The 19,170-nt window shown below is 40.9% G+C and overlaps 1 protein-coding gene across 2 annotated transcripts; it reads left to right on the top strand.

Annotated features, from left to right (window-relative positions):
* Positions 1-7,350: 7,350 nt before the first annotated feature.
* mylk4a (myosin light chain kinase family, member 4a) lies at positions 7,351-18,299 on the top strand. Of its 2 annotated transcripts, XM_069684809.1 has the most exons (15): positions 7,351-7,936; positions 10,115-10,252; positions 11,228-11,324; positions 11,419-11,818; positions 12,048-12,370; positions 13,785-13,890; positions 14,359-14,452; positions 14,811-14,920; positions 15,084-15,225; positions 15,319-15,389; positions 15,471-15,599; positions 15,683-15,835; positions 15,940-16,018; positions 16,421-16,475; positions 16,711-18,299. In XM_069684809.1, the coding sequence occupies exons 1-14, from the start codon at positions 7,409-7,411 to the stop codon at positions 16,472-16,474; spliced, it is 2,424 nt and encodes an 807-aa protein (XP_069540910.1). In that variant the 5' UTR covers positions 7,351-7,408; the 3' UTR covers position 16,475; positions 16,711-18,299. The 2 variants fall into 2 exon arrangements, with proteins under 2 accessions (XP_069540910.1, XP_069540911.1); XM_069684810.1 differs by lacking the exon at positions 10,115-10,252.
* Positions 18,300-19,170: the final 871 nt, after the last annotated feature.

The raw sequence follows: 19,170 nt of genomic DNA, 5'->3' as shown, positions 1-19,170 counted from the left end.
ATACAACTGAAACATTAGCTTTGGAACACTGACAAAGAAAAGGAAACATAACTAGAATATAAATGTGTTGTTGGTTAAGCAAGGCTATCATCATTTTACATTTTAACTTTTGTTCTGTATATTTTATTGACCTTTCAAAACTATCTTTCATGTTATCGGTGTTGTTATCGTGGAGTTCTTGATAATACACTTAATTCTGCTGTTTAAAGTCCTACAGAGAGAATACAGTAGAAAAGCTCGGTAGTGTCACAACATTTCATAGTTTGCTAACGTGCTTAAGATGCCTTTTAGGATGCTAGTTCTGCCCTGGTCATGCTGCTTGTTAACATTCCTTCAACAGATTGAAGACATAGAGGAAAACCTCCTTTGGTCACATTTGCATTAATTTGCATGTGTAAAATATTGCATCATATTAAATCATAACACATGTATTATTTCATGTATATTGTAGTTGGACTTTTCCCTGAAACAACAGTGGATAGCTGTGCTTGCTTCTTGATGGCAGTTAAACTGAATACCTTGATTAGTAACTCATACAGAATAAATCCTGTCAGTATTTCTGGCCTGTCTTCAGAGGGGATGCCTGCCCCTCGTGAAACACCAACATTTAATAACCTCCTCTGATAATCTAACTGCGACCGTAGGAATGTCCAATTAGGCTGGAGAGGATAGTCATTAAGTTATGACTGACACTTTGTTTTGTTTCATCTTATCTTCCTACTCCTGTATTGTCCTGCATATCATGTGTTGCGTAAGATTCTGAAGGGGCTTAGCAGTTCTCTTAAACACAACACATATTGTAGCATCACATTTCATGTGGAGGAGGCTCTCAGCCACTTATGACAACTGTGGTGAGTGATTGAGTGGAGTTCCCTCTATTATAATAGTGTTATAATTACTTAAAACTTAAACAACAAACAAGCAACACATGTGCATTCTTTGCCTGTTTATTTTTAAAAGCTATTTAACTTCACATTGCAGTATTATTGCCAAATTAATACAACTTATTGGGTTTATTTTACTGGTACAAAATTTTAAATTTGCACAATGCTTAGATACTTTTACGTAATGGGTTACTTTTTAATATAATTTATTCTTTATTTTTCTCTAATTAATAATTTTTTAGAAACTTATTATTACTGCCATATAAAGTAGGGATGCACCGATGCATCGGCTCAACATAGGAATCGGCCAGTATCGGCCGTGTTGACAGACATCGACCCATTGGCAAAGAAGGTGGCATGCGCAGATGGCAGTATCCTACGTTTTTATTATTTTATACTGCTTTAATTGTGCAGTAAATCTGGGCAATTATATGCTCACTTTTGCTCTCACTATGTAATCCTCAAGCTAAATGTCACATCTGATTTAATTAGTAAGCTCAACATATGGTGGTTAATCCTTTCAGCTGTAATGTGATGCTCAGTATCAGAGTGAAAGATGAGCTGAGTAATTATGATGCATGTGTGTGTTTTGCTATGCTACAGATAGCAGCAGGAAGGATAAAACATGAGATGCTGTTGGTGTTTATGATGCAGAGTTTAAGGGAACCTGCTTGCGAAGGAACAGTGAGCTCTAGTGGTAGACGCTGACAGACACAGCAATGTGAAGAAACAGCTTGAAAATCCTGATTTTGCTGCCATCTAGTGATACAGAAGGTCTATATTTCTTCTGTGATGTTGCACTGCTTCATGTGTAGTTCAGTGGTGACAGCACTATTGCATTACATGTGATGGGAAAAGCAACAGGTGTAAAACCTTCCTAAATAATATTCAGAATTATGTTACTCTTTAATAATGGCTCTCACTAGAAATGGCCCCATCTCCATTCACCTATTCCACATTATAGAACGTACAGTATATAATATGCACCATACATCTTTATTGATACACACATACTGTATTTATCCGTATTGCCGTGATAGTACACCTCAGAGACTGAGCTGAAGCCCTCTCATGCTCTCTTGTTTCCATTCCTCTTTTGGCCTTTAGAGATCCACACTGACATTTGCTGCAGTAGATCCACCAGCATGTGACTGAGCTTTCTTTGCATTCTGTCACTAACCCTTAATACCTTAAATGACATCCTCGATGTACAGCGCTTCTTACATTTCCATAATGATAACAAGAGATTATCATTATGATTATAATAGAATAAAGAAAGCAGGATGAGAAACACCACTTAAACACGTACAGGACAAAATCAGCAAACAGATAAGAGGTACGGCTTTGTCCACAGGGGGCGCCAGAAAAATCAACACAAACCAAAAGTTCCTCACAGGGGCCAGGTTAGATTTAGCAATAACAATACCAGTAAAGATTCAATGTAACATGTCAAACCATTTAAGAGTCTTTGTGGAACTCAGTGATGCACCACAAACAATCAGTTGATTCATCATTATCAAAGCCAGGTGACAAAAATGCACTGACTACAGCTTATCGATTAGGACTCTTTGCTGGTTGTCTTAATCCAAGTGTTGGTCAGACGACAAAGGCAATTCAAAACACAAAATGTGTATCAGTTATGTAAATAATACTAAAACACAACAAAAACTCTCATTTGTGCCTCATCCATCTTCTCTGTTGCCAAAGAACACTGGCACTGTCACAAAGCGTACACATAATCCTCTCTAGCTCGTCAGCAGCAAGTTGTCATTTGCACAGATGAAAGTGTCCGCCCCTTGCTCTACTTTTTTTTGTCAGAGAACAGTCTCTGTATTACCAGGTGAATTATTCAAAGCTTAATCCAAAAGGCAACTGGACTTGGTTGAAGTTCTTGAGGACTTTTCACCTCTAATGCAAAAGGCTTCCTCAGTTCTAAACTGACTGGTGGACAGAGCTAGAAATATTAGCCTCTGTAGGTCATTAGTATGCTAATAGGAGTGTAATCAAGGGTGAGTCACTCACTCATCCTCACTGAAACGTCTTCAAGAACTTCAACCAAGTCCAGTTGCCTTCTGGATTAAGCTTAGAATTACCATGACCTGGATGACTGGAAACCTTTTTTCCTCTTTGAAAATTATATATTTTTTTAACTATATTTTCTATCTAACTTGCAACCCAAAGGGTTTCACACACAGTATCACTTTACATCTGACTTTTGAGCAGTGAAGTCTCACTGGTCATCCTTTCCACAGATGAGCAATGCCACCTGCTGTTCAACATAAGACCTAGAGTGAATAATTGGATTAGACACGTAGAGTCTGAAGTTCTTCTGAGTGATCACTCTTTAAAGGCATCAGTGCATTAGTTATGCAATCCCCTTTAATTTAGATACATCAGCTTGGATGCAATTACATTACAATTTTAAAAGGCACACAGGCATGTATGTGTATGCATATATGTAGGGGGTCAATGTATTTAAACCTTATATAAACAAAGCTAAATAGTGCTTTAACGTGCAGCAGCAAAATGTGTTTACATGCCAGGAGAAAACCTGAGATGATGGGGAAAGAACAGAAGAAATGTCTTAGACATTAGCAAGAGGAGTTAAGTTTCACGGCTCTCACACACATTTAAGCCCACAAGTTTCCGAGGGAAAGTAAAGCCGGAGCTGGCAGGCTGTGGCGTGTGTGAGTGGAGTCTGGAGAGGTGACTGGACAGTAGCCACATCGACCGCCCCGCTGCTCCCCAGGACATTGTGTTCTCTGTCAGGGAGGTGGTGCTCCACTTTGAGCGGTTCACCTTGTCCCGGTGCCAAACAAATAGCCTAACACAGAGGACCGTGCAGGTCACAGTACATAACCTCCCACAAGAAGTGATTGTTCAGAAAAAGGAGATAATGTCTAAAACAAAAACATGAATGCATCTAAGTGCACTTTGCTCCAATATGTAGGGATGTATGGGTTATACTATAGAAGCAACACCATAAGGCACCTTACTTCAAGCTGTTGTTTGCATATATTTCTCTCAAGCCTTATTTGTTCTGCCACAACCATGTCTGAATTGTGATTGCCCCCCTAGTTTTGCATGATGCATTCAGGTGCAGTATTGACCCAAAACAAACTCTTGATTAAAGCTGCAAAAAGTGGTTAATTAATCAATTTGAATAAAAGAGAGGGACCACAGGTCACCGTCACTGGTGACGTTGCAGCAGCTATATGGCATATTATCTACATTATTCTACATTGAATCTCTTTTGGGTTTGGCTTAAAGGGAGACTATTATTCTAGTTTCAAGCTTCATATTTCACTCTGTGATACTTGTGGAGTAGCTTAGCATGATTTACAATTTTAAAAAACTCATCATTTTTCTCACACTGGTGCTCTGTGCAGGCCCTCATACAGTCTCTGCCTGAAACGACTCAGGCAGCTCTGTCCCTTTAAGAAACCCCGCCCCCTACAAGCCCACTTTCTTCTGATTGGCCAGCTCTCCGAACCCTGCTGAGGCTGCACTTTGTGATGTCACAAAGTGCAGTGTGTAGGAAAAACCTGTGTGACTCCTGGCAGAGCAGCCTGCAGACTGAGCTGAGAGTCTAATGTGTCTTAAAATGTGAAACAGCATAATACCCCCTCTTTAAGACAAAAATAAGACATTTGAAGCATATAGTGTAAGGAATTGAACAAAGTAATTGATATGAAGTCACCGAGCGCTTTGTGGACTACTATTTTGAGGCTTCAAGTTTTGCATTTTGGTCGTCACCTTCTTGTTTTTTAGGAGCCATAGGTGGCCATGTCTGGACAAGAGGGTGGATACCAAAGAGGTTAAGTTCAGTGACTCCAATTAGTTGACGTGACACCCAGACAGTTGGTGGCATCCATTGCGCATAACTTTTTAAGTTATCCAGGAGATTGATTGCTTCTGCAGCCTGCCTCAGGTATTTGAAGACAGTTTTTACCACTTGGCTTCACTTTCAGCCCTTGAGATTGTTTGAGATTGAAAATGTCAGGCTTGGCTCTAGTACCTTGTCACATTACCGAAATAAATTCCAGATGTATCGATAAAAAAAAAATAACAATGGAGGCCGCCCTACAAATGTACATACTGAAAATATATTAGGCTTTTCCATTAACTTGCCTTTGACACACAACAACAGAAAAAGACAGCAACAAATTAAAGGATGGAAGGATGGTTTTCAAAATAAAAGTTGGAAGTTAGATGTCTACTCTTGGCATCAGTTGTTCCGTAGTATACTGGCTTTCTGAACATCCGTGCGGTTGAAAATGCCTCAAACATGCTAATGCCTTTGCTGTCACATTAACCAAACAACATTTCCATCATGCACCACTAGACGGGCCAGTGTTTGTCAGGGGCTCAGTCTGCGTGTACACATACTTGTGCTTGGCAAAGAAGGTGAGAGAGGATTTTAAGTCCCAGTCATGATGCTGTTACTTTCCTTGGCGTTAGTTTCACTGTAAAGTGTAAGTGATCTACGCTCGATATTTGCTTTGTGTCGTAAGCCGGCGAGGCCAAGGGTCTGTTTATATCCCCTGCAGGGTTTGATAACCTTAAAGTGCCCCCCTGCCCCCAGGCAAAGCAAGATATACTGCAATCGAAGTCGTGCGTGCTGACCTTTCATGTGCTGCAAAATGAGGTTAATCACGGCTGTGTTGCGGGATGTGTTTTTCTCGTTAACATTCGTAAAGAAATGCTTTACATTCGTCTTGGAGACAGTGTTCTTTGCACACCTCTGCGTCCGAAAGTTGGCTGTCCGTGCCCCTCAAATTGACACAACATGCAGCAATTGACCTACGCTGTCTGTCATCGGTTGGAATCTAAGGACAGGTGTGAGCGTCCCTGTCTCTCCGCCTGAGTGATTGATGTCTGATTTCACTCCCATCTGTTTCTGCCGCGTCAGAGTTCTTTCCGCTGTGGCAATCTTTTGCTTGCAAACAATGATGAAAATAAAAAAACAGGCAGAATGAAGCAGGTGAATCTGCTTATATTGGTGTAGGAAAATGACTAAACGGTTTGCACAACTTTGCCTGGTTCTTATCCCAAAACGAAGAAGAGTAATACACAGCCTGGTGCAGTCACTGGTCTGGTGCGCTACTTAACCCCACTTGGCTCCACTTTATCTGCCAAGTTCACTTCCCTCCTGGGAGGCTGCACCCCTGAGCCTAGATTTTGGCTTGAATAACATGAGTGAGGCGAGTTTGGCTGGGGTCACCGTGGCTCAGTTCTCAGTCTGTGCCTCTGTTGTCAAAGTGGCAGAGCTCGAATACCTTCTACACTCAATTAAACATGAATGTATGGGAACAAATTAGTTTCTAACTAAGAAATAGAGCCAAGAATTAGCAGCACAGATGAATTAGCATTTCATCTCTTAGTTTGTTTAGGATTTAATCTGTGTGTATGCCCTGTGACCTGACACAAACACACAGTCTGTTGGAATAAATCATCAAACATATTTTGCTTTACGGGAAACATTCTGGTCATATTACAAGAGCTAAGTTAAAAATGATCCTTTCCTCTCTTAAGCAAGGTTATCAGTGGATGTTTTTGTCAGAGAGGAGTCATCGTATAAATCATGTGAGTCAGCCATCTCTTCTTTCAGCAGAGGGACTAAACATCTTACTGTAGCTCCCCTCAGCCAGAAACCACAGGCTTCCTCTTTCCCCCTGACATTGGTGCTTGTTACAGGCATCCAGGAGATAAAGCGGGCTATGTGCATTGCGACATGGTTGTCATTCACAATAGTACGCAGACAGACCACAAACAGCAGAGTCACATAACCGGTCGACTTTTCCACTTTTCTGTCAGACTTTTTAATGAAATTATGTTTTGATCTTTTACTTTGAAATATAAGTGAACCAACGTGTTCGCTGCTTCTCCATTTTTAAGCACCTTTGCAGTCCACTCAACCAGTGGACCAGACATGTCCATCTGTCAGAACAGCTTATTGTAAATGTCATTTGAGTGGGAAAAACTGCAAAAACGGCCAAGCATTGTCACACACTGCAGAGGTACTGTGTACAGTGACCATTTTGACAGCCAGCATTCGAGTGACGGAGGTGGGCTTAACACTTAAAGGCTCTCAAATGTCCCATAGCCCGAGCAGTGCCAAGTCCCCACCCCAAACACTTGACCCCTGCTGACGTAGGCTGTCCATTTACATTTAGGGACACCGGCTCACTACATTCTTAATACCATTTCAAGTGTGGAGAGAAGCAGGCACCGGGGGTAAAGAGTGAGGGAAACAGAGACGTGTTAGAGCTTACTTTACAGCTTTAGAGGATTAAAATCTTCATCTGCTTTGCTGCTGGTTGGTGATTTTTGATCCCGAATCACTCCTTTCCCACTGCTCCACTTTTCTATAGCTTTATTAGTTTGCACAGCAACAGGGAGCACTGAAGGGTAGAGCTGGCTACGGATCTTGAAAAGCTCTTTTCGTCTGTTTCACGGACGCTTCTTGTCCTATTTTTGACTCAAATCGGCGTCCTAACGTGATCTTTGAATCACCAGAAACCATGAGTTCCTTGGTGAAGAACGCCGTAGGAGATGGCGATAAAGGCTTCGACCTCATCCAAAACCGGATTGAGTCACTCAGCAGCAAGATGGACAAGCTCATCAACATTCAAGAAAAGGTCCTCAACCGACTGGACGGGATGTCTCAGGACATTGACTTCATCGAGAAGGATATGGAGAACCTGAAGGTGGACAAGGAGGAGATCCATCTCCCACCAAAGATGGTGAACCAGACGAAGGTGATGGGGCGAGAGGTGAGGGAGATATGTCAGGAGATGAGCACCATAATGACGGCGGTGAACCAGCGGTCCGAGCAGCAGGCTCAGAAGCTGGAGGGGATGGAGAAGCTGGTCCTCAGCATGCAGCAGGTGATCAGCTTCATCGGGGAGACGGTGAAGAGTTCCAGGGTTATGGAGCTGATGTTCAAAGGCCCCGCCGCTCGGAAGGGCCTCAAGACCAAAGACAATAAAGGAAAGCAAGCCATTAAGAAGAGATCATCTACAGACACGATAAGCAAGAAGCTCGACAAGGTGAGACCAGAACCTGGAATGTCTACGCACAATAATGTCTTTGACTATCTTTGGTTTATTTGTTAAAGATTCATAAAGTTCATATTTTGCCAGTTTAGATAAATCCATCACCGTCCATCACTATGAACATCTAGTCTCGTTCTTGTCTTTGTTGCATAAGCTGCTTTATATTTTCCACTTGACTTTGGTTTCTTAGATCTTGTAAAGATCCTCTTGTTCCTGGCAGAACATGTGAAAATGATCATAGCAGCAAAGCTGACCACCCCAACACCTCTCTTGCCTGTGAATGTAACTTGGCCTGTGTCTTAAATTCCCCGTATAAAGAGTGGGTAACAGGTAGAGACTGGGATTTGACACGTTTACACTTGCCAACTGCTGATTGAAGCTAAAGTAATTAAGAAAGCTAAGCTTACAGTGTCTTGGATCTCGACCCATGCGGAGTGCAACATGGCCTCCTTGGCATGAGGGGACCCCCGGCGGGGCACGAGAGGGCCGGTGTGAGGCCAGGGGGGAAATGTGAGTGGCCCAGTTTAGAAATGCTGTTTTTGGATCAGGGCTGCTGTGTTTGTGGTCCAAAAGGGTGTTAACCCCTTCAGCTCAGCAGGAGTCAGGTTTCAACAAATAGTGATGAGTCAGTCTTCCTCCCGTTATATACTTCCTGTCCTAACTCTAACAATGAACAGCTCTGCTTTGTGAGCACAGTTGTATTACCCGAACAGTGTTCACTGCCTAAAGTCTCTGCCATGTTGCAAATTACTTAACATCCTGTGGCGCAAAATAGCTCTCTATACAGTTTCATTGGGAGTCCTTCTGATAATGCTGTCACAGCACCTTTGATTTAAAGGTTCCAGTAATGTCTGCATTTAACCCGGCCTGCTGTGTTTTAGGAAACGCTGGTACATGCTCGGAAAGGTAAAACTGGTATAACTCGTGTAAATATAATCTAAGTGTAAAGTTTGCACTTCGGCTCAGCTGAATTTAAGTCCTCTCACACTTAGGTCACCCCCGAATCATATCTGAGATTTTGTTTTGCTTTATTATGCAATCATTAGACAGATCATGACCTTATGTAAAGGTCACTAAGTGCTGCACTTACAGACCTGAAGTCTGCTATCAACACTCTCCTATCACTAGTGCAGAGGTTGTGCACAGTCATATCTCCTTTCCTCTGTGGCTGACAAGCAAAACGCAAACTCACCTGAGTGGCTGTGACGTCGTCTGACAAGCTTATAGCCACACTTGGTGAGGTACTCAAGTGTATTTATGTCATAGTACACAGTGTAGGCATCTTTGTGCTCATATTCGTATTAGATTAAGACGTGGCCTACTGAACCCAAGCCAATTAAAAGGTTGGATCGAGTTTTTATGGCTATCCTGATGATTAACGGCCACATGCCAATCTGCTGGCTCATGTGTGACTCACATTTCAGGGGATTTCTGTGGTCGTCAGAGCTCTCGTCAGGTGTTCGCCCCCCCCCCCTCTTCCTTCACCTCCAGAGGCGTGAGATATCTTACATTTAATACCTGTAACTATGGCCTCCTCACGCTTTCTCCAATCACCCAATCACAGTGCTGAACTCCGGTAAACACAGCTGTCACCGGGGAAACACTGCACTGGAAATATCCCCTGCGCTGTTTACCTCACGACAGCGTTCAGAGGACAAATTTGAGACCCCCCAGGGTTCAAGACAGGTTTTTCCATGTTAACCTGATCACAGAGTGTTTAGTGAGTTTCCTCAGCTCAGAAATCTGAACAACACCCTAACGTCGCCTGTAATATTTTCCGCTGAGGGGGGTCGGCATTGCATTCCATCGCTGAGTGCGACAAGTGATAAGCTATAAATTCACTGGCCTGCCGCTGTCTATCTATCTGCCATGAATAATCAAAGGCATGCCATGATACAAGTCAGTGTGCGCATGGAGACAGGCAATAAATGTGCTAATAGAAGCTGGAAGACAAGTGTTCTATTTTATCCGTCATGTCATTGATTCATTTGTCGTGTTCTGTGCATTTCTGTGCGTTTCATCAAATGAGTTTTGGTTCATTTGTTGTGTTGTCTGTTTGACCCTAACTTCATCATATCAGCTCATGTCTCTCTCATTGTAAACGTGATATTTCTTCCATCCATGTGCGTTAATATAACCCTACTAAGCGTTGCCATCTTGTCTCTTTACTAGAAACCTACCTCTAATACAGCGACTAAAGGGAATCAGGAGATAATTCCTGCATGTGAGCCCAGTTCTCCACAGCCCGCTCACAAGATAAAGCTCCGTGGACCAAAGCATTTCCTCGCCTCTCGCAAATGTGGAAACTTTGTAGGTTTATTGTGCTTGTGGACTGTACGTATACAGGAACTGGTCTTTTTATTTTCTATACGTATTTAACACTTCATGTGCTTTTGCTTTTCTGGCTTCAGGCTGGCGCCTTGTTCTTAATGTTTTAGCTTCAAATGCTTTCTGTAGCTCTGAATATTATTTGTTAGTTTTCTCAACATGAAACATTAACATTGTGAATTTTCTGCAACTTTACATCTGCTAAAGAAAGAAAAAACATCACTGCCTTTTAGTTGCGCTTTTTGGCATTAAATATTCCCAACGTGACCAGGCTGAATTGTTGATTTTAGAAATAACATGTTAACATTTAAAGATATAATCTTGAAGAGTTTCATTTAAAAAAAATATCTGTTAAGTCACTATCTGTTACCGAATGAGGTAACACAATGCTAACTAAGCTTATGGCCCACTGATGAAACCCTCAGCATTTGCAGTATTACAGGCTGGGTGTCTGTGGCGACATTCGCAGAAAAAAACACAAGCCCAGTTAGTGACACATTTTCCATCAGCCAGCAGTGGTTGGTCTGCCAGAGAGGGTAGGCGGAGCTAAGCGGCTGCTTTTCCGGTCTCTGCAAGCGTTGCGAGTAAACAGTAATCTACTATGGCTGAACAAACAAAGAAAAGATCGATGACTACAGATACAACTTCAAAAACATGTGAAAATCCAAAGAAAAGGGAACAAATTTGACACTCAGATGAAGCAAACAGTCTGAAAAGGAAAGTGACCATCAGCGGGGAAAATCAAGAGTTACAACTGGAGCCAACCGTAGAAGTCTGGTTAAACTGGGAAGTGTGCTCCATCAATTACTGTTTATGGCCTTTATGTGCCGCCAAAGACAACGAAATTGAAATCTTCGAGATTATAGCTTTAAACTAAAGTAATTTCTTTGAGTAAAAATCTAATGGTCATATGCTGTCGAGATGTTTGTTTTCCTAAGTTTTATTTGTATTTCACAGCTGAAGGACCACAAAGGTAAAGATGGGACAGATAAGCCCTGTTTGAGCCCTAAGGGTCTGAAGGCTCAAAAGAAGATGAAACCCCCAGATGTAGCAGGTACTGAGATCCACATACACATTATAATCTACTAGATGTGTGCATTTTAATCTGAATGTGTTGCTATGATGCAAATGTAATGGCTGTTTTGTAGATAATATCTCCCTGAAGAAGCAGGCATTGCTTCTTGAAGAGGTGCAGAAACTGAACCGAGAGAACACAGAGAAATCCGGTCAGCAGCTGAGCTCTGAATTATTGGATCTGGAGGCTGGAGTTTCCCCCAAAGATCAACAACCTGACGCCCCTGCTCTGGTGGACTACCTGCGTGAAGATTCCCAAGTGACTGTGGCTGAAGTAGATCAGGCTGAGGAGACGGTTAGTGAGGATGTGGAGGAGGCAGCAGTTACAGAGAAGGAGCCTAAGCTTGAAGAGAAAGAGGAGGAGAAAATACCAGAAGAGAAGAAGGAGGAGGTCGCTTCTCCTGCTGTGGATGTAGCTAAAGAACCAGAAGCCCCTGCTGCCCATGAGGAGGAAAAAGAGCCGACTCCTGCAAGGTAATTAATTACAAGGTTGATTAAATCTTAACGCTAATTTACGCTATTTTTTATTTTAAAAAATTGAGATAATCTTCATGTTTTAAGAACTGCTGTTTTGGGATTTTGGGCTGCTCTTGGAAGTCATAAAGGCCATTTTTATTAAAGTACCCAAAACTGAACAAGTTGTAATGAAACAGAAAAAAACAAAAATACAAACCAGAACAAATCACAACTTTTGTCCCCGCAGCGATGACAACAAAGACGCTCCCTCGTCTCCTGAAGCCGAACCAGACCAGATATCAGAGGTCAGCAGCACGAGTACAAAGTCCTTTGTGACGGAGGAACACTTTGTAGTGGAGGAACACACAACAATGAGCCAGGTGGTGGAGGTGGTGGAGAAGAGGGAGGACAACGAGGAGGACGAACAGAGCCTGGAGTCCGAGGGCTGGGCCGTCTTCAGAGCAGCCGGAGTGGAATTCCAGTTAGACCTGAAAAAAAGGGTGGAGAGGGAGAGAAGGGAAGAAGATGAGGAGAAGGAGGACGATGAAGATGTGGAGCGGTACTTTATTGGTGAGTCTGCACTCCTAAACACCAGTCTAGTGGGTTTAAACCACTTTTTTTGGTCATATAAAGTCCTCTGTAAGGCAGAGCCACAGAAAAGACACAGTCATTGCAAACTCCAGATATTGGAGCCTGTTAAAGACCTGATATGAGCTTATTGAAGACGTATTGGTATAAGTGTATATACTGTATGTTGGCTGATTAAGTAACAAGAAATTGCACTCCAATGATATGTTGGAATTATTCTGATTGGATGACCTGTGTCTCGGTAGCCATAATCATAATTAAATCTTATTCATCCGTATCAAAATCTTTTGATTCAAAACTTTTAATATTTTAAAATATTTGCCTTGTTGTGATGGTGCATACAGTAAAAACTAACATGGAATATGTCATATGGAAGTGAGTGAACATATAAATATAATAAAATAGAAGAATTAGTATACAGAAAATGAAAAGGGGACAAAAATCGATCAAACAAATGCTCTAAATTGTCAAGTGAAAACACTATTTTAAACAATGTTTTTTTTGTGAAAATCAATTTGCAAAAGAAAACTTAAAGAAAGAGAGCCACTTACTTACATTATTGTGACAAAGCAGGCAGCACATGTAAAAAAACCAATACAATATAATTAGTTAAATTAAACAATCAAAAGTTTTATGAATGCATAAAGTGAAAAAAATGTATACTGATAAATGTACAAATCTTAAATACCTGCTGTATTTAATTTAATGCACACATTTTTTGACACATTTTACTATAAAATAAGTTAGAAAATATTAAGTCATTATATGTTGCTCAACTCCTCTTGAAGTTTCAAAAACAATTTCAATGTTTTTCTTGCCTTAACGTTATAAAAACCACGTGTGGGTCACAGATGTGTCATCAGTTTCTCATCTTCTGGGTCAGATATTTTTCCCCCATGGTGGATTATCCGTTCACTGCATGTGTCAGGAAAAAAAAGATCACACTAATGATGTAGAGGTCTCAAAATCTATTGTATCAAATATGACACACTTGGTCATATAGGGTTAAGTATGTTGTTTATGTTCTGTGCGTATATAAAAGAAATACATAAACTAATATCAGTATCAAAAATCCTCTGTTTGTCAGGCTTAATGCTTTCTAACTATCTCCTTTGAGGACCCCAGAGTACTAAGTTGACACAGTACAGTAGTGTGACGTAAGATGAAGTCTGCCTCTTGCATTGTGCTAAAGCAGCTCTGTAATGTTTAGACAACAACTCCGCCTGGTTGATGTTTATCACAGCGCGTTAATGCACAATGTGTTAACTCAATTATAGCGGCACTCACTGAAAAGCCTCCTTGTAGCTGATTAATAATAAGGCTCCTGTGTTCTCACATTCCTCTGTACTTATTAAAACAGATTATATCTTTTCTCCACCCTCCCATCCTACTTCAGACACCAGCCCTCCTCCAGTGGCTCCTTTTAATCACCGCATCGTCTCTGCAAAGCCCAACCAGATCATCAACTTCTACACCATCAACTGGCAGGAGGTCCTGGGCGGGTGAGAACCGTAAATCTCTGTGTAATGTAAAAAGCAGAACGCTATTGATGATCTATAGCAGATCAAAGGCAGTGAGCACGAGGTCCTCAATTCCCATAAAGCCTAATTGCGTAAACCCCCCCCCTCCTCTCCCCTGGTTCATAACTTCAGAGTCACGGCAGTTATTTTTACCTTAGGCCTGAGTGGTATGTGAAACTGTATCCCTGGTGCCAGCTGGTAGCTAATCACTAAGTGTTAATCCAAGTCTTCAAAGAGGAGACACAGCCCAGCTCAGATTTAATGAAATAACAGATTAAGCAACAACACTGTCCAACAGTAAAACTTCCCCGCCCGAGGGGAGATCACTTTTTGATTTGTCATGGAAACATAAAACACTATCACAAAACTGCTCGGGTGTTTTATTGGAGTTACAGAGCTGGGAACTTTTACTCTGCGACTCTAGCGATTAATTCTCTCCCTCTCCTCCAGGGGGCGTTTTGGCCAGGTGCACAAATGTGTGGAAAACTCCTCTGGTCTGACTTTGGCTGCAAAGGTCATCAAAGCCAGGAGTCTGAAAGAAAAGGTAAAGCACCCTTACATCAATGACAATAGATTAGTCCTATTTTGATACAAGCCACAGCACATGATATAAAAAGCAGGGGCTCAGTTACAATATTTAATACATACTAGAGCATGACAAGGCCACTTGGAACAGAAGCAGAGGGAATACTTCTCACCTAGGTGAGAAATATTTGACCTAGAAGAGAAGATGCATTGTCTCATAGCAGGGAACAGCTGACACCTCTCATCGTGTGTGTGTGTGTACGTGTGTGGCTGCTCACTTGTCTCTGTGTTCGTGCGTCCCTGTCTGTCTGCCTCTGTGTCTGTTTGTCGGCCTCTGCATCTGGCTGTGTGTCTGTCTGCGCCTGTGTTTTTGGTAGGAGGTGGTGAAGAATGAGATCCAGGTCATGAATAATCTGGACCATGCCAGCCTGATCCAGCTCTATGCAGCTTATGAGTCAAGGAATGACATCATCCTTGTACTTGAATAGTATGCTCTCCTTCTTTTATATTACTTTTAAAATAGACTTTTAAAGCAGTTAATTTGTATTACCAAATGAACTTTATATTATGCTAAAGTAAAACTGTATTTAAGATTAAACATGTTTTGAATTTGGGGTTTTTAAGTGTTTTTTTTAATGCGTTTGTCTTAGTGTTGGTGGAGGGGAGCTGTTTGACAGGATCATTGATGAAAACTACAAATTAATGGAGCTGGACGCTCTGGTGTTCATCAGGCAGATCTGTGAGGGCCTGCAGCACATGCACAAAATGTACATCCTACACCTGGACCTAAAGGTAACAAAGTCACTTATATTTATTGTACTATTAATGAATGCTGAAAGTTTAATCAATCAGTAACTAAAATATCTTGTTTCGTCATTAATTCAGCCAGAAAACATTCTGTGTGTGAACCGAGTCACAAATAAGATTAAAATCATCGACTTTGGTTTGGCTAGGATGTAAGTATCGCTATTTGCTTCTATTTCATTTACACTGTTGTCAGGCAAAATGTAACTGTCAGTGATGATATTCCCACGTAGATATAAGCCGCGGGAGAAACTGCGAGTGAATTTCGGCACTCCAGAGTTCCTCGCTCCCGAAGTCATCAACTACGACTTTGTGTCCTTCAACACGGACATGTGGAGCCTCGGCGTCATCACCTACATGCTGTAAGTCAACACACAAACGCCAACATGCAAACACAAACCCTTACAAGCTAATGTTAATGACCCCGCCTGTCTCTCCCCGTCAGTCTGAGTGGTCTCTGCCCCTTCCTCGGCGACGACGACAACGAGACTCTGAACAACATCCTGGCCTGTAAGTGGAACTTTGAGGAACAAGAGTTTGTAGATACGTCTGAAGAAGCCAAAGACTTCATCTCCAAGCTGCTGATTGTGAATAAAAGGTATCCGTCTTCTTACTCCGTTTACTGTCTCACTGTGCTAAATTTAACCTAAGATGATTTTTAAAATGTGAATGATATTCATGTGTTATTGTCTTTTTCATCAGCTGGAGGATAGGGGCATCTGAGGCCTTAAGACATCCTTGGCTTTCTGACACAGCCCTTCATCATCGCCTGTACACAAAGGTAGAATACACAGAAGTCCTGGCCTACAATTATCATATATAAAACTAAGAAGCCACTCACGGTCACTTATCTTAAACTGACTTAATTCTCCGAAAAATATTAAACAATTAACAACAAAGAAATCTTTCTCAACATCAAATTTATTTTCATTTCTATAAAATAAAAGATAAGAAAGTTAGTTGGACACGTATTGCAGCTTGTATGTTTAAATTATTGTTATTTTGACACATTTTATAATTTGGTAGACAAGTAATTAAAATCAGCATTTCTATTAAACATAACAAAATAAAACATATGATGTTAAATCATGTTAAAGGAACAAGGGAACTTGGAATAGCCGATGTGATTTTATGTGATTTGTCCTTAAGAATAATAACGATGTGTTTTTGCTTTGTTTCAAAGAAAACGATGTGCAGATCACGGCGGTCATCATGTGTGCCCCCGACTGATAGTTGAGGTTTGTCCTTTTTCTGTCTTTGTTTTTAAAGTACAAAAAAAGATATCTTGTTACTTGTTTGACAAGCCAGAGAACCAGAGTGCTTTCAAAACATCCACAAGGGGGAAGCATGTCTCAAATTTTGTACAGGGTAGCACAGCAGAAACAGGGGATTCAGCGCCTGACTGCTGCAACATGTTACATTTAAACAGTAACTGTGATCTGAAAGTAAATCCTCTCGTTTGTCTTCCCTCAGGGCTACGGTGATGTGATGGCTCCAGCTGTGGCCACTTGGACCAACCCTCCCGTCCATGTAAATTACCCAATTTTTCAGTCGCTGCACCTGAAGGTGGCACGGGCTGAAAATCTGGCAACCTTCTGACATGTGATCCACTGTGTTGTGTTTAATGTAAGCAATATACAAAAATAAATCTTGAGAGAAAAAAGAGCTTTGTTTAAGTAGGATTTAATGGTGGATAGTTCCACGAGCATTAGACTATACTTTCATGAAAATGTATTTTCCTTTAACAATTCACACTTCAATCAACTTCAGTCAAAGTTTTCGTGTAATGCAAGCGGAACAAAAGAACAGAACAAAAGACTTATAAGATTAACCAATCCAGTAAGAAATGCCTCCTTGTGTTGTTCAGTCATTGTTTTGGCAAACAGTATTGGAGAAAAGATTAGATTGGCTTGTTTGCATTTCTTTATAAGGTGTTTTTTTTTTGTCCTTGTATATTGCCATTCTTCAAACCGGTGCTAATGTCATAATGTGACCTAGCTGCATGCGTCATGTATTCCATGCGTCATGTTTTCTCATATACTGTAAGAGCTTGATTGTGTTTGGCAACTTTGCCTTTAAAAGTTGCTCATGCACATATTCACTTTGAAAAATCCTCTCAGTGAGCCACCATCATTTATCTCAAATGAAATACACTGTGCCGTTATTGTTCGCTGCTGTTTTCATTTTCTGTTTATAGCTAGAAACATACCTCAACTATTTCTGTATGAAGGCGACAGCAAAGTCTTTATCATGTGTCTGCTTTGATGTGTGTTGCATTTCTCCCCTCGCAGTTACAAATATAATCTCATGTGCTGTTTTTGGCTGTAAATAACGACTGAGCTATAGATTAAAAATTCAGATTTGCTCATAGTTTAGGGGAAGGACTCTAAATAACAGCTGGATGTTTATTGAACGTATGGACAGAATGGAATTAGTGCGGTCGGTGTCATGAGCTGTAGTATGTGCACTTTATCATGTAATTTATTAAAACATAGATTATACACAAAGCTACCACAGTAAAAAGCTTGTGTGGTCAGATTTACCCATATTTCCTTTTTCATCCTGCTTTGTCCAGGTGTTTATAAAGAAAATACGCTTTTACTTCATAACCAACAGTTCACCGACACAGTTAATGTCTTATCAGCTAAGTGTATTAGTTGAATCCTTTGTTGCATGTCTCTTTGTTTTTATGTTTTATTAGCCGTTATAGCTTCAACTTGATACACAGAGAAAACCTTTTTTAAACTCTTTTTTTTTATTGTACTGTAAGCTAGAGCTGTCATACCACTCTAGCTGCATATTCATGCTACTGTAGATGCTTTTTCCACAAAACAGTGTTATCTTTGCCTTCTGTGAAGGTCCACTAAGTGAAAGTAAAACACTACCTACCTAATGTTGCCTAAGTTTTAATAATGTTGTTAGAACTACTTTTATGTGGTTTTTATTTGAACGAAATGATGAATGTTGTTGAGCAGAGTGCTAGTCAGAGAAGTTATCCTCACCCAATTTTAACAATTTCAAAATCAGCATGTATTTGTGAAGTGTGTACACATCCATTAAACTGAAATAGTGTCTTAAATCACCAGTGTGTATCCTTTATTACTGTCGTTTGAAGCTCAGTTTGTATAGCGTATCCAACATCAATTCAAATTAAAGTAAATAGTTGGTGTAATTGTCCTGTTAAACATAAGAGCATGGCTAAATCACGCGTCAAATGTACAGCGGCTGCAGTCCTTGATGAGACGGCCCCGGGTTCGACCGCCACCCTCGGCCCTTTGCCGCATGTCATCCCCAATCTCTCTTCCCCTGTTTCTGACACTATCCAATGATCTCTCTCTCTCAGTAAAGGCATAAAAGGACTACAAAAACCCCCATAAGATGAGTTGCTTTTAAAAAGTAGGGATTTTTTTTTACAGTCAGCAATTTAAGTAAGATGACTTTATCCTTTTAAAACCACAAGACATAAAGGTGACGCCTGCATTTTCTAATAACCATGGAGGCACAGCTGAATTGATGTTGTATTAAACAAGTCTATTTTTGTTCTCCTAATGCTAAAGTCTATAAGTTTAAATTCAACCAAATTCTTCTAGCAGGATTCCCCGTACTCTCTTAGGATTGTTTAGTTTAACAATGGCAAAAAAGAAACAAATATCTTTAAAGTCGGATTTCATAACACATTTTTTCTATCTGCGACGACATAGTGAACTATTTTTGGTGACAATTTTACCATCTCAACCCGGATTCTATTTAAACCTTAAACACACAAACACATTCATACTCCCGATGAAAGTACAGCTGATTCCAGGAGCCTAACAAAGAGCATCTGAGGGAGCCAGCGTGAGCGATGCAGTTTGTTCACCTGAGAAAATAAACAGAGTGTGTGGGATGATGATGATGTCGAGGGAATGGGGCTTTGGTTCACATATTTTGGAG

This window comes from Semicossyphus pulcher, unplaced genomic scaffold (assembly GCF_022749685.1).
Source record: "Semicossyphus pulcher isolate SPU_LCO1_2020_fin unplaced genomic scaffold, fSemPul1.0.p SCAF_7, whole genome shotgun sequence".
Taxonomy (NCBI): Eukaryota; Metazoa; Chordata; class Actinopteri; order Labriformes; family Labridae; genus Semicossyphus; species Semicossyphus pulcher.
This window is presented reverse-complemented; position numbering and strand designations above follow the sequence as displayed.

Coding starts and splice junctions, on each gene's coding strand:
- mylk4a (XM_069684809.1), top strand. CDS start 7,409: ATGAGTTCCTTGGTGAAGAACGCCGTAGGAGATGGCGATAAAGGCTTC. Junction 11,819..12,047: donor AAAGAGCCGACTCCTGCAAG/GTAATTAATTAC, acceptor TTGTCCCCGCAG/CGATGACAACAAAGACGCTC. Junction 16,019..16,420: donor ATCATCGCCTGTACACAAAG/GTAGAATACACA, acceptor TTTGTTTCAAAG/AAAACGATGTGCAGATCACG.